The 21,361-nt window shown below is 52.4% G+C and overlaps 3 protein-coding genes across 3 annotated transcripts in view; all 3 read left to right on the top strand.

The window, feature by feature from the left end:
- Positions 1-284: 284 nt before the first annotated feature.
- LGALS1 (galectin 1) lies at positions 285-3,574 on the top strand. Its single transcript, XM_019752954.3, has 4 exons — positions 285-439; positions 1,688-1,767; positions 2,905-3,076; positions 3,374-3,574. Exons 1-4 carry the CDS (start codon positions 431-433, stop codon positions 3,518-3,520), a joined length of 408 nt encoding a protein of 135 aa, XP_019608513.3. The 5' UTR covers positions 285-430; the 3' UTR covers positions 3,521-3,574.
- Positions 3,575-8,063: 4,489 nt separating this feature from the next.
- NOL12 (nucleolar protein 12) lies at positions 8,064-12,574 on the top strand. The gene is made up of 6 exons (XM_019752967.3): positions 8,064-8,211; positions 9,632-9,737; positions 10,003-10,051; positions 10,581-10,723; positions 11,617-11,714; positions 12,155-12,574. Exons 1-6 carry the CDS (start codon positions 8,129-8,131, stop codon positions 12,318-12,320), a joined length of 645 nt encoding a protein of 214 aa, XP_019608526.3. The 5' UTR covers positions 8,064-8,128; the 3' UTR covers positions 12,321-12,574.
- Positions 12,575-12,707: 133 nt separating this feature from the next.
- TRIOBP (TRIO and F-actin binding protein) overlaps positions 12,708-21,361 on the top strand; it is a 56,281-nt gene continuing 47,627 nt past the window's right edge. Inside the window, exons 1-3 of the mRNA XM_088796531.1 lie at positions 12,708-15,820; positions 17,149-17,288; positions 18,233-18,393. Coding sequence (XP_088652657.1) covers positions 15,708-15,820; positions 17,149-17,288; positions 18,233-18,393 — 414 coding nt within the window. The 5' untranslated portion in view covers positions 12,708-15,707. The remainder of the gene's footprint in view (positions 15,821-17,148; positions 17,289-18,232; positions 18,394-21,361) is intronic.

The raw sequence follows: 21,361 nt of genomic DNA, 5'->3' as shown, positions 1-21,361 counted from the left end.
TTTCCGCCAACTCCAGGGCCTAGCTCATTCTCAAACTATTTTCCATTGGCTCCCCCCAATCCCTGCCACAGCACAATTTTTGGTACGGGGAGGGTAGGGAAGAAACAGAATGGGAGGCGGAGTCTGGACTCTGGGGGAGTGGTTAAGAAGGAATGGGGGGGGGTCACAATTCTGATTGGTCAGTTCTGCTCCAGAACTGGCTTCAAAATTCCATTGACTCCACCTCCAGTGGCCCATATCCTTGTCCTGGCTTACAATTGGCTGATCTTTCTGGAGGCGGGACTCACCGGGGGCGGGGGGAGGGGGGGTCTGGTCCATTTAAAAGGATGGGAGCGGCCCAGGACCCCATCTTTTGGGTGGAGTCTTCAGACAGCTGGTGCTGCAGTTCCCAGGACCATCAGTTCCCAGGACCATCGTCTTGTCCTCAGCCATGGCTTGTGTGAGTGTGGAGACCCCGCCCCAAGGTCCCGGATGGCGTGAAGGCAGACAGCTGGGGAGAATGAGGGCAGATGAGGATCGGGGTTCTGGTCCCCACGGTGTGGCCTTGAGCAAGTGCCTTCTCTTTTCTGGGCTTCAGTGGCCATGTCTCTAAGATGGGATGGGCACCATGGTCCCCCAAGGCCTTCTTTAGCTTAAGAATTTTCTAGATTCCTCCAGGGTCTGACAGTACAGTTATTTCTGCCACGGTCTGACATTCTGCAGCTCTCTGAGGTAGGAGTAGGAAGGGTGTGGCCAACTGGGGGACAACACTTTGAGGAAACCCAGGGCACTGCCCCTGCCCCCGCAACCCTAAAGAGCCTGCTTTTCCCTCTCATGCCCCCCCCCCCCCCCGCAGCTGTCCCAGTCACTGGGCAGCAGCTGTCCCCAGTCACCAGGCCAGGGCAGTCACCCTCTGCACTAGAGCTCTGAAATGTCACCAGGATCTGAGACAGGCTGCCCAGGAAGGGGCCTGCCTGGGTTAGCGGCTGGAGTGTGGTTCTGTCCAGGCTGGTCAGGTGGGAGTTAGGGGAATTCCCCACCACCCACTCCCCCAAGCTGGGAGGGGGTGGTGCTAAGGGAGAAAGAAGAAGGCAAGAATCTCCCTCATGCCCCCAGGGAAAGGGTTCAAGTTTCTGGCGCAAGGAACCACTCACAACCAGTGAAGCTATGCACTCAATCCTGTTAACCCCAGCCAGCCAGGCTGCAGACTCCGGCCAAGGCCCGCTCTCCCTTCTGTAGAGGCGCCTGGCTGTGCTCCTTGGGGGTCTCCTCTCCAGCCCCTGCCTCTCTCTACTTGAAGGGGATAGTGGAGCTCTGTCAGCCCCAGGCCCCTTCCTCTTCAGCAGAGGAGTAGACCCCTCCATTCACCTTCCTTTGCCACTAACTCCCTCACGCACCATCTATTACATGAGGTTCTCTCCAGCTATTACATGGAGCAATGGGGCATAGTTCCCCACCTCCCAGGCCGCTCTGAATCCAAACTCTCCAAGCTGAACCGCAAAAACTTCTAGATTTTGGCTTCTAGAACCCCAGTCTTGTTACAGACAGGAAACTGACTGTAACCGGCTGGAGTAGGGATTTGCCCAGGACCACACAGAGATAAAAGAAAGGCTAGAACTTACACCCGGGTTCCCCAGGCTTCCAGTTGGCCTGAGGATCCACCGGGACGCGTTGGCTAACCCAGCTGGGCGGGGTCTTGTCTGCGCAGGGTCTGGTCGCCAGCAACCTGAATCTCAAACCTGGGGAGTGCCTCAGAGTGCGGGGCGAGGTGGCCCCCGACGCCAAAAGGTGAGGAGGCGAAAACGCGGGCGGTGGGCGGTAGGGGCTGGGGTTCTGAGCCCGAGGGTCGCGTCCGGAGTCGGGTAGGGGCGTGGTCGGCCAGGCCCCGCTCCTCCCCACCCACCGGCGGAGGGGGGAAGGGGTTAATTCAGGCGGCCGCAGAGGCTGCGTTTTCTGGGTGAGTCACTTCCTCCGCGGGATCTGGATGCCTCCACCACTGTCGCCCCCTCCCCTCCCTGCTGGAGCCTCTTAAACTAAACCAGCTGCGGCCTCATCATAGACCTTGGCGGGACCTGAGGCCGTTGTGGGGCAGGGCAGAGAGAGGGAATGAGAAGGGTATCACCCCCGTTGCTCTCCCTCTGAGGTCCCTCTTTCCTGCATGCTCAACCTTCATTCCTTCAGTCCTTCCTTCACTCATTCACTCATTTATTCAGCTAGCTGGTCAATTTTCTCAGCAGCCGTGTGACCTTGAACTAGTCAACCAACCACATTGAGCCTCAGTTTATTAATCAGTAAACCAAAACAAGGGGGACAGTGGTTGTATGGAGGAAGTGAGATGCTGGGTCTCTCAGAGCCCACGAGATGATCCGCTGACATTATCAAAGGGCTGCACACCTCCCGTGCGCTATTCTTTCATTCTTACCAAACCCTCAGGGACGAGGATTGCTATTACCTCCACTCAGCAAATGTTCGGTCTATCAAATCTTCATTCTCCCCAGTTATTGAGTACCTACTGTGTGTCATTCATCATACTGGGCACCAGTGGTACAGAGATAAACAACACAGATGGGACACTTGTCCTCCCAGAGGTCACCATCTGGAGGGAGTCTCCGACTTTGACCAAAGGGGCTGGGACACAAACTAACGTCTGCAAGAGTCTTGGCTATCAGCACAGCAAGACCCATAAAGATCCTTCCTGTACAGTTCCCGTTGTGCAGACGAGGAAGCTGAGGCCCAGAGAGGGGCAGGTACTTGCTCAAGGTCACACAGCAAGGAGGTGGTAGGGCCAGAGCTAGAAAGCAGGTTTCTTTTCTCCTGGCTCAATTGAGTTCTCCCAGCTAGCTGCACTGGTGGTGTACTGAGTAGCACAGACTGGTTAGTCCGAGGGCGCTGCAGCTGGCCTCAATCCCATCTGTTACCCACTAGCTTCGTGCTGAACCTGGGCAAAGACAGCAACAACGTGTGCCTGCACTTCAACCCTCGCTTCGATATACATGGGGATACCAACACAATTGTGTGTAACAGCAAGGATGACGGGGCCTGGGGGACGGAACAGCGGGAGTCTGCCTTTCCCTTCCAGCCTGGAAGTGTCACAGAGGTGGGCTGGGGACTGGGGACTGGAGCAGGGCACTGGGTGGGCTGGGGCAGAGCTGGGTTTAGTGGCTAGTAATCTAGCTCCCACCCTGCCCTTTCTCCCTTCCCCCCTTCATCTGCTGTGTTATCTCCCTCTCCCAGCCTCAGTGGCTTCACCCATGAAGGGGGGCTGTTGTCAGGGCTACAGGAGGAAAGGGCTCTGGGAGGGCCCCTGGCCTGTAGGCCATGGCATTGGCTGCACTGAGGCTTCTGCTTGGGGGTCCACGCTGCTCACTGCCCTTCACATCCCCCCTTCCCCCAGGTGTGCATCTCCTTCGACCAGGCAGACCTGAGCATCAAGCTGCCAGATGGATACACATTCAAGTTCCCCAACCGCCTCAATCTGGAGGCCATCAACTACCTGGCAGCAGAGGGTGACTTCAAGATCAAGTGTGTGGCCTTTGAGTGAAACCAGCCAACCCATGGCCCCCAATAAAAGGCAGCTGCCTCTGTTCCCGTTGAACCAGCCTCGTGTGTGTGTGTGTGTGTGTGTGTGTGTGTGTGTGTGTGTAAGTGGGTGGGTTCCACCAACTCCCCCAGGTTCTGCCCCTTCCTTCACTTCTGTTCACTTTCTTGATGCACACCTAAGTGCCAGTGACATCTTCCCCTGGGTCCCCTGGGTCCTCTGGGCCAAGCAGAGAGCTCAGTACACAGTAGAGGGCTTAGTGATTACTAAATAAGACCCAGTTACTGTCCTCAAACAGCTCCCAATCCAGTGGGCCCCAGCACACGGTAGGTGCCCAAAAGATGGTGCATAAATGAAACCAGGGGAGAAGAGGCAAGGACAGACTGAATCATGTCATGGTATCTGGGGCCCCTCTCATTTGTTTTCACGAAGTAGAAAAAGCTAGTTCACATGGTGGTGCAGGGCTACCAGCTGTGTGACCTTGTGTGTATTAACGGACCTCTCTGAGCCTTCGTTATTCATTTATATGAGGGGACTAGTAGCACATAGCCTGTTGTGAGAGTTAAGTGAGATATGTGAAAAAGGTCAAGTTTAGTGTGTGGCACATGGTAAAAGCTCAGTGGGTAGTGGTTTCCCATCTCTGCTGTACTACCTCGAGATGTTAGTGTACCCCTGCTTGAAGGGGAGGAAACAGGCTCTGAGGGACAATATGACTCCCTGGTCTATCTGTATCAGGTCCAGCTGAGGCTTGAGTTGGGAGCCTGGCAAATCTCTAAGACAGCCAGCAACCACCTTGAGACCCTGGGTTGGTCTCTTCTATCCCTACCTTTCACTTCCTCATCTATAAAATGGGGGTCATATTTGCACCGGGGCCCTTTTGGATGGGTGGGTCCCCTAGGGGGCACATTTCTATAAGAGGGCCAAGGAGGATGGAGCGCACATGCTGGGGGCACCTATGAGCCACACCCAATCTCCAGGCTCTCCTGGATCACCCAAGTGGCCACCCAAAGAAACAGCTTCGGAAATCTGGCTGTGGACAGGCGCCCTCTGCTGAACATTGGAGAAAGTGTCCCCTCAACTAACTGTCTGGTCCTCAAGAGTTCACCCACACTGATTCTCCCTAAGCTGGCTGAACGCCCACAATACACCAGGACTGGCACTAGCACAGTCCAGAGGAAAGCCCTGGAGAAGATAAGGAGAGAGACCCCTGGGTGAGGAGGAAGGAAACTGGGTTTGGAATTAGAGCTATGTTCAAACCCCAGCTTCAACTCTGTGCCCTCGAACCAGTTACTCAACCTCTCTGAACCTGTTTCCTCCTTTATCAAATTGCATTAATACTAGTATCTACCCTGTGGGGTTGTTGCAAGGTTGAGCTGAGATAATGTAGAGGAATGCATGGGGCCTGGCACATAGAAAGAGCTCTGTAAATGTTGGTTTCCTTCACCTCTTTTAAGACTCACTGTGTCTCAAGAGCCTATGAAACTGGGTCCAGAGAAATTCAGTCTTCCCTGAGGCCACCTAGGTTCAGCACTTGCTCTTCTTGCCGGTATGACCTTGGGCAAGTGACTGCACCTCTAAGCCTCAGTAAAATGGGGCTCATACCTCAAAAGAGATAATCACGTAAAGAGCTAAATGAATAGCAAAATCCCTCTTGTTCATCATCTTCATTTCTATTAAGAGAATGTGCTGCCTCTTGCTGTGCCCAGCACACAGTAGGTGCTCAAGAAACAGAAAATTTTCAAAAATAATGCCAAAGTGGGTGTTTTTAGATTGTGAGCTGCAGTAAAGGGCCCTCAAGCTTTTGGAACCTGGGTGGCATTGCCAATACCTTGTCTCCTTTCCTGGGGCAAGGAGACCACAAATTTCCTGGGAAGAGTTTGGAGCAAGAGTGCCTGCCCGAGGTGGCGGACTTCACTCTGCACCGGGAGCTTTTGCAGGTGAGGCCTCTGAGCTCCAACTCAGGCTGTAGGCTGCAAAGGCCAACTGCACCGAGCTCCCCATACGGGGAGCTGGCTCCTTAGTTGCACAAGCAGCTGGCTCCTTAGTTGGTCTGTCTGCACCAGACTGGAACTTCTGGAGGGCTGACCCACTCCGCACCCAGGGCAGTGGTCAGGGAATGGCTGTGTACGCCACTTCCTAACTGGGTGACTTTGGTCAAGTCATTTCCCCTCTCTGAACCTGTTTCCTCACCTGTATCATAGGGATGAAAGCAGCACCAACTTCACAGGGAGGTTGTGAGGACTGAGATAATCCACGTGAGGCCCTGAGAACATACCTCAACACAGTGGGAGACTGAGTGAATGAACTGTGGAGAGGGAAGAGGCCCAGGAAGTTTTATGATTTATCACGTTCAGCAATGGACCCATCACTTTCCATCTACAGCCAATCTGGGTGTGTGTGTGGGCACGTGGAGCCTGGGAAACAGCAGATGGCAGCCCCGAGACCCAGTGCCTGGGACTCACAGGCCTAGCTGCAGAAGGTGGCCCGCTGGGCATCTTTGGGGGAGTATCACTGTAGCCAGGGCAGGGCTTCTACCCAGAGGGAGGGTACCAAGGTGGGCGCATCAGGGCACGGCCAGTGGGGGGCAGTGCCTTGAAGTCCCACCATTCAGTCAACCCCCTGTTGTGCCCTGGATTTGAGGATAACTTCCTCTCAGCACCAACATGGAATCCCCCAGGCAGAGGACCCTCATGGAATGGGTTCAACATTCATGGAGAGATGCACCTGTGTGTCTGGCTCCTTCCAAAACTTATGGTTAGGTCCTGCATTTTGTCCTCCAAAGGGGCCATGCTAGCTTCTCAGGGAGTGATCCCTCGGGCTGGTGGTCCAGGATTCTGGGCCATGAGGCCAGTGAACCGGGTTCAAGTCCCAGCTTTGCCACAGAGTAGCAGTGTAACCCTGGACAAGTCACTTCCCCTGAGCTAATACTGTGTGGTTCCCTTCTCTTCTCTGTGTGCCTGGCACTGAGCAAGCACTCAATACATGTTTGTTACTTGCTCTCTGGGATCCAGTCACTTGTCAAAGGAGAGAGTTGGGTCCTAAGAGTCTTATTCTTCTGGTAGTCCCACTATTGGCCAGTTCTGGGGTCACCTCCTCTGGGAAGCCCTCCACTGTAGGAGCCAACCCTGAGCTCCTGCAGCCTCCTGTGCTTCTAGCGGCAGAGGTATCATCCTCCAGACTGCAATAATCATTAAACTTGCTGGACCATCCAGCACAAACGAATTGAGAATGGGTTGCTAACCTAAGAATAAAAAGACCTTTCAAAGTAAGAGGCAAACAAATGTTTGAGATCAATAAGAACAGCTATTTGGGAATCATTAATTCAGGCAGAGGCCCAAATAATATTCCAATTAAGAGACAAAGGCAAGGGGTATTTATGAGAATAGGAAAGGGAACAATTACATCAGTAGAAGGAAGGCATTTCTATTGGTGCAGATAACATAACATACAGGTGTTAATTCTAAACAATGTTTTTAATTTTCAGTCCAGCAGTCATCAGTCCAGTAGTCATAATTGCTTTGTTATCTTTGCAAATAGTTCCTTAGGAAACAAGGTTGCTTAGGCCCAGTCCAAAGGTTATTTTGCCCAGTTTCAACATTCCAAAGATTTGAAGATTGAGGAGTTAAGATGTGTAAGGCAGTTACTCTGGGATGGCAGCTCTGACTCCATTTTAAAGTGGCTCCATTTACATTACTGTTTACAGGGAGATTCAAGTACACAATCCCAGTTGCTAAAATTCCCCCTCAGGTGTTGTTTTACAGAATGCCTTCACATTCCTGCCCTCATTTTCAGTAGAGGATGAGTTATTACACACCTATTCATACTTGGGAGAGAAGAGAGGGGAGATGGCTTGTGTAGCAAACACGTGTGGTATGTATTATATTACACACACATTACATAACTCACCTAACTCTTCACAATCACGTTCTCCAAGTGTGGTTTGTGGACGGGCCACATCAAGTGTTAGAAATGCAAATTCTGGGGCTCACTCCAGATCTGCTGAATCAGAAACTGTAGTGGGGGGCCAAGTGATCTGGGGTTCAGCAAGACCTCCAGGGTATTCTGATGCACACCAAAGTTTGAAAACCACTGCCTTACAATAACCCTGCAAATCCCTATTTTACAAACAGGGTAATTCAGTCATACCAATGGCAATTGGTCCAGTATCACACAGCTGTATTTGGGATACTAAGAGTCTAATCCAGGTAGTTTGTTTCCAGAAACGTGCTCTTGCAGACCACCACCAAGCTGACATTAGACTCAAAAGAAGGATCAGTTATTTTTGGCCATTCACTAATAACTCTCGCATTGAGCACCTACTGTGTGCCAGCCATTGTGCTAAGCGCTAGGACCTCGGGGCCTCGCTCTCATCGTGGCTACGTAGTCGTAGCTAGTCGAAAAGGAGTGGGGCTGAGAGACGCCGGGCAGGTATCTGCCAGTGACATCCAGAAGGGAGTGGTGGGGAGACGGGCTGGAGCGGTCCCTTTAAAAGATGGAGCCTGATGAGCGGAACTGCGGAGCACTGTTGCGAGGCGCGCCCGGAAGGCCGAAAACGCTACACCCGGAAGTGTCTTAGGCGAGCAGGAGACGCGCCGCTTAGGCCTCATCTTTATGGGCCGCAAAAAGAAAAAGAAGCGAGATGGCGACAACCGGCGGCCGCGGCTCGTCCTCAGCTTCGACGAGGAGAAGCGGCGGTAAGTGCTAAGGCTGTACCAAATCCCCTTCGGCCCGCAAGGCCGAGGCGAGGTCCCGGTCGCGCACGCTCAGGCAGAGGTCCCTTCCGGCCCCGCCCCCTCGGCGTGGCCTAACGTTCCCTTGTATATTCCCCCCCGCGGAATGGAAGCTGCCGCTCTCGGCCCCTAACCTGTGAAATGGAATCGCCCGCCCCGCCCTTCCTTGGCTGTTCTCGGTGCCCCAGCACGCCCAGCTGCTGCTGTGTGTGTGCTCTGCCAGATTGGCAGGGGAGCTTGGGTCTCTGAGCAGCGGTTTCGACCTCCTTAGCCCAGCCCAGCCCAGCCCAACACAGTGGCCCCGCACGCGGTACTCTCATCTGTTTATGAATGATGAGTAAATGAAATGAGTGGCTTAAGTTCATTTATTCACTCACCAGACGTTTGTTTACTCCTTCGTTGTGTGTGCCAGACATAGGGATCCCTGAGCTGAACACCTAAGCCTCAGCCTCCGGCCTATCAAGTGCTCCCTACTCAGGGCCACGTCCGCATATGGTAGTGGGTCAGGGAAAAACCTAGTGTTGGGCCCCAGAACTGATGGGAACGGTGCAGTCAGCGCTACGGGGCTGAGAAAGGGCTGAGATCAGATAGAGGGAGGGAAATGCTGGGGCATCCACAGGCCCTCCAGATAGATCCAGGGGGCAGATGTCCAGCGGAAAATGTGGAGGTCTGGGTGCTGGTGACCTTGAAAGCCCTGCCAGAAGTGGTTTACTTCACTGGGGAATGGAATTTGCTGGTATAGAAGGGGCGCCCACCTGTTCTAGATTCAAAGGCCCACGACCTGTGCCTATCACCTGGCCCGGTTGTTTGAAGCTGAGAGCCCTGGAGGGTAGTAGGTGGAAAGAAGCATATTTCCCTCTTTTTCGTAATCTCCCAGTCTCTGTGATCTTGGACAAGCAACCTTTCTCCTTTCCCTTCCCTTTCCTTCTTCCTTTCTTTTCCTTTTTTCCCCCTCTTTCCTTTCTTTCCTCTCTGTGCCTCAGTGACCCCATCAGTAAAACAGGGTTGATACCTACCGTGTTTCCCCGAAAATAAGACCTAGCCGGACGATCAGCTCTAATGTGTCTCTTGGAGCAAAAATTAATATAAGACCCAGTATTATATTTATATTATATTATATTATACCATACCGGGTCTTATAGTAAAATAAGACTGGGTCTTATATTAATTTTTGCTCCAAGAGACACATTAGAGCTGATCGTCCGGCTAGATCTTATTTTCGGGGAAACACGGTATTACCCAGGTTGTGAGGATTACAAATTTTGTAAATTTTTGGAATGGTGCCTGGCATGTATAGTGAGTGCAAAGTTAGCTGTTTTTCTCTCGTTGGAGCAAGGCTTTCTTTCCTAGTATCTCCTGATTCTCCCTTGCTTCTTTCCTGTAGGGAGTTCCTGACAGGCTTCCACAAGAGGAAGGTGGAGCGGAAGAAGGCAGCCATTGAGGAGATCAAACAGCGGCTCAAGGAGGAGCAGAAGAAGCTCCGGGAGGAGGTGCAGAGCGGGAGGGCAGGAGAGTCTGACTCCCAGGGGACTTGAGTGGCCTGAATAGGGGCATCGGCAGGGATGAGGAGAGGTGTGAGCAGGACTGGGGAATAGTTCATACAGGTAGAGACGCCGTGGGCCCAGGTCTAGGGAAGGTTTAGGGTGAAATCTTCTGGTCTTTCACTCACTCACCCTGGAGATGAGCAATGACCCGCCTGAGGTGGGGCTGAGAGGCCATACTCTAACAAAAGGTTCTCTAACCTTTTTGTTTCAGCGCCACCAAGAATATTTGAAGATGCTGGCAGAGAGAGAGGAGGCGCTGGGTAAGTCCCATCCTTGTCCTGACCTGGAGGATAGCCAGTGAGCTTGGGTTTCTTTATCCTCCAGTGGGTGGGAGGGGAGGGGTGTGAGGGCTGCACAGAAGCTGACGTCCTTAGCTCTAGGGGTCTGGGTGGTGATCTGGGGGCCAGGGTGGTCCTCAGGTACCTCTAAATGTGAGTGGATCAGAGACCAGGAGGAGACCCAAACCTCTTGGTAAACCAATCCTGAGAACATAGTCCGGTTTGGAGGCCTGGAGGGACTGGGAGTAGCGGGGAAGGGGCGGAGCAGCTCCTGGTGTCTCACGGGGCTTGCCCTAGGCAGGGACCAGGTGGTCTGAGGTCTCCTTGGAAGATGAAAGGAAGAGTTGGATCATTTCCAACTTTTGCTGGCAAGCAGGCTCTGGAGCCGGTGACTGCCTGGATACTCTCCCATACAATAGAGGGGGCCATTACATTCCAGGATTGGAAGGGGCTGGAGCCTGGTTACTTGGGCCTGGGGGCTGAGGCCTGATTCTGTGTCCATCCTGCACAGAGGAGGCAGACGAACTGGACCGGCTGGTGACAGCAAAGACAGAGTCAGTGCAGTATGACCACCCCAACCACACTGTCACCGTGACTACCATCAGTGACCTGGACCTCTCGGGGGCCCGGCTGCTCGGACTGCCTCCGCCTGAGGTGGGTGTCACTCCCAGCCTAGGGAAGAAGGGACACAGGCAGACTGGCTTATGGGGTTGTTAAGTGCTGGTCCGTGACGTGGACATTCCAGTGCAAGGGGCTTCAGAGGCCAGTTCCATCGCTGAGTGGCTGTGGAAGCTTGGGCAAGTCTCTTTGCTTTGCCTCTTCCCTTCCTCAGTAAACAGTGTTCACTGATGGTAGCACCTGCCTTGTCAGATGGCTATGAGATTAAAAGAACCCACAAGAAACACTTACCATAGCTGTGTATTGTAATCACTCCCATTGCATAAGCAGCAATAACACCAGGCACGTCTGTGTGCACTGACTGAGTTTTCAACCTATTAGGTTGGTGCAAAAGTAATTGTGGTTTTTTGCAATTATTTTTAACCTTTTAAACGTCAATTACTTTTGGACCAACCTACTATTAGCAGGTTTTGACCAGCATTTTAAAAAAAAGAAAAAAGAAAGAAAAGAAAAGAAATAGAGCAGACTGTCACTGAAAATATTGGAAAGCATCCCAGTAAGTTGTTTCAGTTAAAGTTGTGTCTGTCTGGGTTGTCTAGGAATTTCTGTACATGTATATAAAGTGTTGCAAGGTAAACCACATGTCTATCATGGGTGGTTACAGTGTCCTTCAGTCCTGGAGCAACTGCTCCTTGTATTTTGTAATCATTCTTCTGAAAGGTCTGATGCAAAGAAGCCTTGTCCCCATTTTAGAGTTCTTTCATCTGTGCGTGTTGAGAGTCCATTGGAAGCTGAGGCAGCAGAGGACTCTGAAACAGCTCTCCCCTGTGGAATCCCTGCTCCAGGGCACACACGGCCTTCTCTGAGCCCTGGCCCAGGCCTCCGCATCCACTGCTCTCTGTGACAGTCCCTGTTCTGTGCTTCTTTAGCAGGGGGCCAGGCGCGGGTCTGAGGAAGAGCTGTCATCCATGGAGAAGCCGACCAGAGCCTTACCCAGGAAGTCCAGAGACCCCCTGCTATCCCAGCGGTGAGCCCTGGCCTGTCCTCCCCTATGACTGCTCTGCAGGGCTGTCATTGGTGACCCAGCCTGCAGAGCCACTTCCCTCTGGCCTGTAGGGCACGGTGTGGGGCAGGTGTGGGGCCCAGAGCAGCCTTCTGCTTTGCCTGTCAAGTGGTCCTAGCCCCTCCTCACAGTCCCCACCTCCACCCCCCAAAAACAGCCGACCCTCGGTGCCTTTTGTGCCTTGCGTAAGAGCCTTTCTGTCTCTGACTTGAGGAGTTTGGCAGGCCCTCTGGGGTCAGAGCAGGCTGCCTCTGGAGTGGACTTGTTACTGCCAGTATTCACAGCCTGTCCTGACTTCCCCTTCATCTGGGCCATCAGTCACCCCCAAGCCAACCTTTCACTTATGCCCTGTTCCCCAGGGTAAACTGAGGCCCTAGCCTCACCAACCTCCCACCCTCCCACAGGATCTCCTCTCTCACAGCATCGCTGCATGCGCACAATCGCAAAAAGGTCAAGAGGAAACATCCCCGACGGGCGCAGGACTCCACCAAGAAGCCCCTGAGTTCCACTCGTACCAGCAAGACCCAGCGCCGCCGGCTGACTGGCAGAGCCGGGCACAGTGGAGAGTGAGCTCGAGAACCAGACCAGGCCCCAGCCTAGGCTGCAAGCCTGTCCTGTCTCTGCTTGGCTGTCCCCATAACCCAGCCTGCACCGAGGTGGGAGACCAGGTTGGGAGACCAGCACCTCTCCGGCCTGGGGCTTGGACCCCAGAAAGAGCAGGCAGCTGAGAACTGGCTTTTCTCAGGAAGAAGCTTCAGGACCAAATTTGGAGCATCTTCCCAAATGTGTACCCCACTAGGCCTTCATCAGATTTGTGAAACTAAGTACAAAGTGGTTGGTTTGTCTTTGGCCCTGATGGCAAGTGCCAAGGGCAGGCTTCTGGGGTGGTAGGGGAGTGGGTCCGTCCTCACCCTCCAGCAGTTTTCCCTGTGGGTATAAAAAGACAGCATCGGGTCTGGGCCCCCTAACCAGGGGTACAGACCGGTGTAACCACTGGTAGAATCCAGAGTCCACTGGTGTTTTGAAAAGCGGGCAGCTGGGGCAGGTGGGTGAGCAGTGCCAGGCTCTGCCCTTTACTGACTTGGGGCCTGTCCCTTCTCAGCCTCCTTCATCTCCTCAGCGAAAATTGAAATGGTAGAAATGGATGAGTCCTGGAGCATCCTCACCCTCAAAATGGGGCAGTTTCCCAGGCTTCCAGCAGCTCCCAGAAGCAAGGAGTGATTAATCCTTTTTAAAGAAGATGCAGCTCATCTAAAAGTGGGGCCTTTTCCGAGCAGACCCCTCAGGAGGCCTGCTGGTGATCTGCAAGGCTGCCATTTCTTCATACTCCTTCCAGAGCTTCAGGCATGGCTTCAGGGCTGATGAAAACCAGCCTTGTCCCTTCCTTGTCCCAGCTTATGAGTGACCCATGTCACACACCCTGCTGTTCCCTGACCAAGCAGGGCCATTGGCAGAATCCGGGTCCGCCTGTGGCAGGTAGATGTGGTACCAGCAAGGATAACCAGAGCACTGTTCTGGGGCATTGGCAGACCCCCCCCACCCCTTGCCACTTACTGGTTCTTGTGATTCTAGGCCGGAGACAGGGATTGCCTGTTGTACCCTGATTAGGGGAGCTGTGTTGGGCCCTAACACTAGGACAGAAAGGGATGTAAGATGTGCTTTCATCCGGGCAAAGCTCATGGACTAGTGAGAGGGATGGTCAAGGTGACAGGAGAATGCTGTGATAGGAGCACAGCTTTAGGGTCTTGGAATGTGGGAGACTCCTGGAGGAGGGAGCTGAAGTGTGCGGGCCAGGCCTTTCCCTCACTGACCCCATGGAGGACCTGCCCGGAGCAGTCCCGCCCCATCCCTGGGCAGGCTCAGGAACAGTGGCTCTGTTAGGCTGTGCCTGGGGGTGGACACGCAATCTCTCACGTCACCATCAAACCCACCATCTGGTGATAGCTGACAATGGCTGGTGCGGGTCTGAAGGCCACACCTGGACACGGGAATGCAAAGCTCAGGGCTTCTGGCCAGGAGGCCCTGTGACTTGGCTTCTCAGCGCCTCCCACCTTTTTTCCCTGCTGCTTTCTGATCATTCTCCCCTGTGCTTGGAGTGAGGTGACTCACCCCACTGGGCTGCCTCCATGAAGGGCAGAGGGTGGGTTACCAGGCTCTCCAGGTGTTCTGGCAGTCAACCCAGGAGAGCTGTGTGGAAGCAGAAACAGAGCTGGGCCCGGGAGATCAGTGCACAGGGCTTGGGTTTGAATCCTGGCTCTGCCACTTGCTCATTCTGTGAGCTCCTCACTGTACTGACTTCTTTGTGTGTTCCCCATATGTAAGATGACATATGACACCTATCTCCTGGGACCACCCAGCAGAAATGAGACGTGTATGAACCACTTCCTGTGGCACCTGCCATTCCCCCGTGTGCCTTTAGTGTACCTGGCTGCTGCTGACCACTGAGTCATCTGACCTGGGTCTCCTCCCAGCCCGTCATAGGGCCATTTACAGCTGACATCTACAGTTTGTAATGTTTACTGGTATGAAATTCTCATCTGCTGTTTCCTATATGTGCCAGCAGTTCTTGAAGCAAACCCAGGAAATTGAGTCACGGTGGTTTTGCCAGTCCTAGGATCAGGAGTGGTGAATCAGGACCCTCTGGAGAACTGGTTTTCTAGGAGCCCCCCTCTCCATGCTCCACACCTGGATTCTTGACTCCTGCTCCCCGTCTTGTGGGCCCTCTGGGTTGAGGCCTCTAGGAGCTTTATCAAGGCTTGAGTGTCTAAAGGGGTCAGTAAAAGCAAGCCTGGCCACTTTGGGTCACTTTGCAGGCTACCCAGGGGCCGAAGCCTGCCCTGATGACCCTTTTAGCGCCTCATGCCTTCCTGCCCCCGCTCCACTGGACCACAGCCCCTGTGTCTCTTATCTTGCCTGCCCGGGCATGTGATTTTCCGACAAGTCTAGGGACTGAGAGGGCTGGGATGACTTTTTCCACTTGACTGAGAGGAAACAGGCTCCGTGGGGTAGAGTGGGACTACAGCTGTCAGTAATAGTTCTGCTTCCCCAGATCTCTGAAGAGGGGTGTCCCAGCCACAGGGAAGGGCATGAACAAAGGGGGAGATGAGCAGGCACAGATTTCAGGGAGTAGGAAGGGGGATGTGAGGCTAGGACTAAATGGTGGCAAGTGGTGACTCTTCCCTGGCTGCCGCCATGACACCTTTAGCCCTGAGCCAACCTACAGAGGGGTGCAACCAGGCAGCTCCAGCTGGGGAGAGCACTCAGGACGACCCACCAGCCTGCCCCTGACTCTTCCCCTTGCTCCCATATTCTTTCCATTCCAGTCTCACTGCTTCTGTCCCCTCAGCCAGAGACGCTCCTCCCCAGGACCTGTAGACTCACTGCCTCATCTTCTCCAGGTCTTTGTTCACCTGTCGCCATCTCAGTGTGGCTTTCTCTGAACACCTCATTTAAAATGTAATGCCCTACCTACACCAGCCACTTTCAATGCCCTCCCTGCTTAATTTTTCTTCTTAGCATCTATCACCAGCCAACATACTCTACAGATTATCTAGTTTACGGTCTGTTTGTCTCCACTAGAACGTAAGTGCTATGAAGCAGGAAATTCGATTTTTTGTTTACTGATGTATCCTCAGCATGCACGACTGGTAAAGTAGGGGCTCCATAGTATATAATGAATTAAATTGTTGGCAGGGCCGCTCTGAGTTGGCTCCAGGTTTTACTGATTGATGGAGTCTGTAGAGGGCTGGGGCCATATCCTGAGCTTCAGACTCAAACCCAGTGTCCACTCCAGGCTCCGAGAGGTCAAGTAACTTTCTCAAGATCATACAGCCAGGAAGTGCTAGAGCCAGATGTTGAACATGAGTCTCACTACTTGTTTTGCTTACAGTAATTGGGACCAAGCAGAAAGCTCATTGTTATGCAGCTGTATTTTTGCTGGTTCCATCCTGGGCCAAGATGACCTGTTCAGAGGTTGTCTCACCCACTGGTCAGTGGGCGCCGCATCTCAGAAGGAGCCACATTTTATGCATATTACCATCTCCCCAGCGCCCAGCTGAGGCATATTCCAGGTACATGTGGATATCTTGAGTGAATTAGTTAAGATGCTCTGTGAATGCGGGTGGAGTCAGACACACCACCAAGGGTTTGTCTTGCCTCTGCCACTTACTAGCTGTGTGAAACTGGCAAGTTAGTTAATTTCTCTGATCCTCAGTTGCTTGAAATGAAGATCTTGATACTTAATCCTCCAGGTCACTATGTCCTCATGAATGTAAAGCTTTTGGAATAGGAGCTGGCACATAGTGCAGAATATGTGTTAGCTTAAAGTAGGGGCCAGACTTTTAAAACAAGGAGAGCTGTGAATTCTGTGAGTAAGCACCGCATCAGTGGAAGTGTTGCAAATGGACGTTGAAAACCGGGCATTTCATTTCATCCTCACAGGTAGTATTATGGTGCTACCTCCATTTTACTGATGAGAAAACTGAGGCACAGAGAGATTAAGTCTCTACATCAAGGTCTAGGCGAAATCCAGTTTAGGGGACTGTAGCGAGAATGAACCAACGGGAAAGAGATCTGAAGGAGCCAGAGTCGCCAGTGCAACCCTTGTCAAGGTCTCCCTAGGGACCCGGACCGACTGCTCAGGCTTAAACGTGCGTTAAGTCCCGCGTTCGGAGGCCTGCAGGCACCGTCCGCCTCCGCCCCGCCCCTTGTTCTCGGATTGTCCAATCCCATAGTCTTCATGTAAATGAAGCACCTAGAACCGGCCTATGACAAGGGGCATGGGCGTGGTCTTTGTTCACCCCCTGAACGAATCAGGGCAACATTCTGATTCATTGTTAAAATAAAGAGGCTGTGACCTCGGCACCCCACCTCAGCACCCCCTGTGCGTGGAAACCCGAGCCGAGGTTGGTTCTGCATAGCAGAAAGGGTGGTGGAGGGTGGAGGTGGGGGGGATCATAGGGAGGAAAAGGTGGAGGAGTGAGGGATACGGGGAGGGACTTGTTGACTGGATGGAGAGAGGTCCAGGGGTCCATTCTCTGGGTGGGGCATCCGCCGTGTCCGCTGAAGGTTTTTCATTGTTATATCCACACCTAAAGTGGGTTTCAGAGAAGGGTTCTGCCAATTGGTTGGGAGTGGGGAGGAGGACGAGGGAGCAGTGAGGGGCAAGTGGAGTAGAGCCATCCTGAGTGGCGGTCTCCTTTCGAGGCGTTGCTTCTTTTTGTGGCCGGACTGGGAAAGGACCGCCCTTGCTGAGCGGGACAGATGCGTGCCCACTCTACCACTGGGAGCAGGGAACGACGCGGGAAGATGACTGTCCAGAGAAGATCGGAGACCCCGGGGCCACCGTCGGGCCAGTGGATACCCCCTCCACACACACCGTGCCCTTCCGCTCCCCTAGGTCTGAAGGTGGAGCAGCCAGAAACCTTCACCCTGGATGCCCCAGGGGAGGACATAAAATTCCCCAGCTCTCGGGTGAGATTGGCAGCAAAAGCCCGATCCTCTGGAACGCTGTGGAGGAAGCTCTTCAGGTGAGGACAGGTATGGGCAGTGACCTGGGGGCACCATAAGAGGCATGCATGTTTGTGAATATGGATTCCTCTCATCCCCATCCCCTCCTGGGCCTCTGTGTGGGTTAGGAGGGCATCTTCAAGTCACTTTTCTGTCAGGGCTTTCTTGTGCCCCCAGACATGGCATTGGAGCCCTCAGTGGCACAGAAGGGACAGCCCTATGCTCAAGTCAGAATACCAGGGTTTCTCTTTGGTGGAGCTCTGCCACAAACTTGTTGTGTGACTTTAGGTTGTTCGCTTTCGTCCACGACTTTGTCCTCAACTCTGAAAATACCTGGCCAGCCTTTTGCCTCACTCCCAGTGTTTCCCAAGGAACTGTGTGAGTTGGCAGTGTGATTCCAGTGCCCCTCACTACCACCCCCGGGGTGGGGAGGGGGGGTGGGCACAGACCTGGCGTTGAATCCAGTTCAGCCACTGGGAACTTCAGCAAGTTATGGAACCTCTATGAGCCTTCGTTGCCTCATCTGAAATTGGCACTCATTGTATCCACAATGTAGGATAACTGTAAGGCAAGGGCATTCCAACTTTGGGGTACACTGGAATCCCCTAGGAGACTTTTATAACATTTCACACCCCCAGGCCTCACCTCCAGATAGATTCTGACTAGGCAGATCTGGGGAGGGAACTGGGAATATGCATGTTATGAGCAGCATGGCTGAGTCTAATGCAGGGTCCTCGGAACACACTTGGAGCAACAATGCAGTAATGACTAGAAATCACATGTGAAATGCTTGGCAGAGTGCCTGGTGCTTAGTAGGTGCTTAATGAGTGTTGAATGAGTAAATGAACAAATGAATGAATGGATGGATAACATTATTTCCTTGGCCCTTGTTGGTCCAGGGGCAAACTGGGGCTGGGGTCCGGGTGGGCTGCCAGCTAGTCACCTGGTCCTTGCCTCACCCCCATTCTTCCCAGGTGCCACCATCGGATCACAGGAGCTGCCCTGGCCTGACTCAGCCAATATGGAGGGGGCAGCTGAGAATGCCCCCTGTGAACACTTCGAGGCCAATGAGCTGGCCCAGAGCTGCTGTCGGAACTGCTTGCAGCCTGAGGAGGCCCACAGAGCAAGGCACCAGGTAGGCCGGCTTTCCCGAGTGGTCAGCGTGGTTTTGGGGTGGGGGAGTCCATGATGGGCTGGGGTCTGGCTGGGCCACTCGCTTGCAATGGAACCCAGACACTGGCCTTCCTCCTGGGCAGAGCCTCAGTTTTCCCAGCTGTATAATGGGGTGGTGGGACCACGTTAATGTTTCCTAAATGCCAGTCATTCTCCTGCTTTTATGATTTCTTTGCCATCACCTCATGTAATCTATTACTTACTTTATTATTTTTTAACTCACACCCTTTTTTCACTTATACTAAAACAGAACTTTACATCACCACCACAAATAGAAAACCAGGATAATATCCTTTATATAGAAGGTTAAAAAGAGAGAAAGAAAAGGACAAAAACCAGCAATATCATTAAATTCTAACTGGAGAGTGTTATTGGCTGAAGGCTCTGAGCCTGAGTCCTGCTGTCTGTCTCTCTGTTAAAAAGGGAAATTGGCAGGTGTTAGAAAAGCGTTAAAAATACCCCAGCACCCACTGAAGACTTTCCCCTTGAAGGTATTGAAGGAGGGAAAGGGAAAGGGAGGCATTTTCTCACTTTGAGATCGATGTCCGGATACACGTAAACCATACACGTAAACCCAGAGTGCAGTCGCACACGCTATGAGAAGCAGGGCACGTGTGAAGCTCCATGGGCGCTTCCGGCCGTGCCTCATTATGACTGTCATTCCCAGAGGGTCCTGAGGCCTAAGGCTCCTCTGGAGCCTGGCAGCCAGTGCCATGCAGGGGGTTAGGCTTCAAGAGGCGGCCATTGAAGGGGAGTCACTGTTCAGCTTTAGAGCCAGACAGGCCAGAGCTCCAGTGCTAGGTTTGCCATTTCTCTGCTGTGTGACCTTGGATCATTTACTCTCTCTGGCTTCCCTCTCTCTTTTTTTTAAACATTGGAGAGGACATTTCTATCTGAGAGTCACAGCTCCATTTATTTATTTATTTATTTATTTATTTTAATTAATAATTAATTATTTTTTTTAAGGAGGGCACAGCTCACAGTGGCCCATGCAGGGATCGAACCAGCAACCTCGGTGCTATTAGCACCATGCTCTAACCAACTGAGCTAAACTGGCCACCCCTCTGGCTTTCTTCTTTTGAAGAATAAAGTGGGGCAACAAGACCTTCTCACTCAGGGCATCTGGCCCTGCTTAGCCCAAGTCACATGTAACTAATTCAATACACGTTAGTTTCCTCTTTTCTTTCTTCCTGACGAGAAAAGCAAACCTGGGAGATTCCTTTCTACTTGTCTTGATACCTGCAGTAACAGCTCCCCTACCCTCACCCCCAAGTTCAGGGAACAGAAGCCTGAAAGCCCTCTGAGTCCATGTCCCATACAAATGACCTCTCCCAATGGATGGGGAGATGACAAGTGAGGAACAGGAGGAGAAATTTGGATTCACACAGGTCTGAGTTCTAGTCTCAGTTCTGCCACTTCCCAGCCGAGACCTCGGTCCAGCTCACGTGTTCACATATACACATATATTGAATAGGTGCTAAAAATGTGCAGGCATTATGCTATGTGTTGGGGAAATAGTCCCTGGTCCATGGGGCTTGTACTCTAGCAAGATAAATGAAGACTAAGAAATTAATCATGTACATAATTGTGGTTGTGATAAATGTAAGGAACAGCAAGTGGCATGAGGGTAAATCATAGGTTTCTCCAAAGAAATGATATTTCAGCTATTTGGTGAAGCTTGGTAATTGGCCTGTGAAGTAGGGGAAGAGCAGAGGAAAGGGATGGTAGGTGCAAAGGCCCTGAGGCAGAGAGGAGGAGGCATGTTGGAGGATGGAGAGAGGCCAGGAAGGGGGAGGGGCAGAGGAACTCCAGGACAAGGATGGAGAATGGGGTGGGGGCTGGTCTCTCCAGGCCTTGGTTGGGGCCTTGTGGACATGCTGACTTGGGACTTTTTTCCTGAGAGGCATGGGAGTCACTGAAGATTTTTAAACAGGGGAGTGATGTGATCAGATTTGCATTTTCCAAAGTCACTCTGACTGCAGGGCAGAGAATGGAGTGCAGGGAGTGAGAGTGAATCAAGGTGACCAGTGAGGGAAAGGTCCAATTACTCATGCTAGAGATGGCAGAGACTTTGAGATGGAGAGACAGGGACCCATTTCAGAACTAATTGAACCGGGAGAATCTAAAGGATTTAATACCGGAGGAACAAGGAGGAGGTGGAACATGGCTGACGTCTAAGTTATTTCCTGAGGCAGGTACTTGGGATAGGAGCTCCCTCTCGAGTTGTTTGCAGTGGTGAGTGAGAGGTGCCTGTGGGCCACACTGGAGATGAGGGAATAACTGAAACACGGAGTTTAGGAGCCAGACTCTGCCGGAGATAGACCGTCTTGCTCATCGTTGAGCAGTTTCAAGCATGTGGAGTCACAAAATCTGTGTGTTACAGAAGCCTCCCCCAGCCGGAATGGGCCTGTTCCGTTCCCAGCTGGATCCCTAGTTACACCTGGGCACAACCTCTTTCCTGAGGGCCTAAAGGTATCTCCTGGGGGTGGACAGCTTTACCTACCCAGGAATATGCAGGAATGGCCTAGGTCCCAGGGCAGGCCCCTCCCCAAAGCTTGCGCCAGCTTCCCCTGGATCCTGTCTCTGCTCTACCCTCAGCTGAGTCTCCCCACAGACTGGGGGTGGGGAAGGGATTATCCCTGGAAATCACTTGGCCTTGACTAGGTACTAGCCAAGTTCTGGATGGAGGGCCTAGGTGAGAGGATCCTGCTGTATGCCAGGCATCATACATCCCCTTTTAATGTATTTATTCTTAAGTATATTTAATATTCTATCGATTTAACACTAACAAAATTCTATTTAATGTTTTTACATTATCTGTTATACAGGGGGTGCCAAAAAAATGTATACACATGACTTGTATTCAACTTTTGTTATTGGTATATATTGAATATTACAATTTTAATACAGTTTTTTCCGTTCTTAAAATG

This window comes from Rhinolophus sinicus, chromosome 1 (genome assembly GCF_057876585.1).
Source record: "Rhinolophus sinicus isolate RSI-liver-muscle chromosome 1, RSI-T2T, whole genome shotgun sequence".
Classification (NCBI taxonomy): Eukaryota; Metazoa; Chordata; class Mammalia; order Chiroptera; family Rhinolophidae; genus Rhinolophus; species Rhinolophus sinicus.
Note: the sequence above shows the minus strand (reverse complement) of the source record. Positions and strands in the feature narration are given on the sequence as shown.

Bases quoted from the DNA above. Each gene is read 5' to 3' on its own strand.
- LGALS1 (XM_019752954.3), top strand. The intron at 1,768-2,904 runs GTGAGGAGGCGA...GTTACCCACTAG, and splicing joins GTGGCCCCCGACGCCAAAAG to CTTCGTGCTGAACCTGGGCA. The intron at 3,077-3,373 runs GTGGGCTGGGGA...CCCTTCCCCCAG, and splicing joins AGCCTGGAAGTGTCACAGAG to GTGTGCATCTCCTTCGACCA.
- NOL12 (XM_019752967.3), top strand. From the start codon at position 8,129: ATGGGCCGCAAAAAGAAAAAGAAGCGAGATGGCGACAACCGGCGGCCG. The intron at 10,724-11,616 runs GTGGGTGTCACT...GTGCTTCTTTAG, and splicing joins TCGGACTGCCTCCGCCTGAG to CAGGGGGCCAGGCGCGGGTC. The intron at 11,715-12,154 runs GTGAGCCCTGGC...ACCCTCCCACAG, and splicing joins GACCCCCTGCTATCCCAGCG to GATCTCCTCTCTCACAGCAT.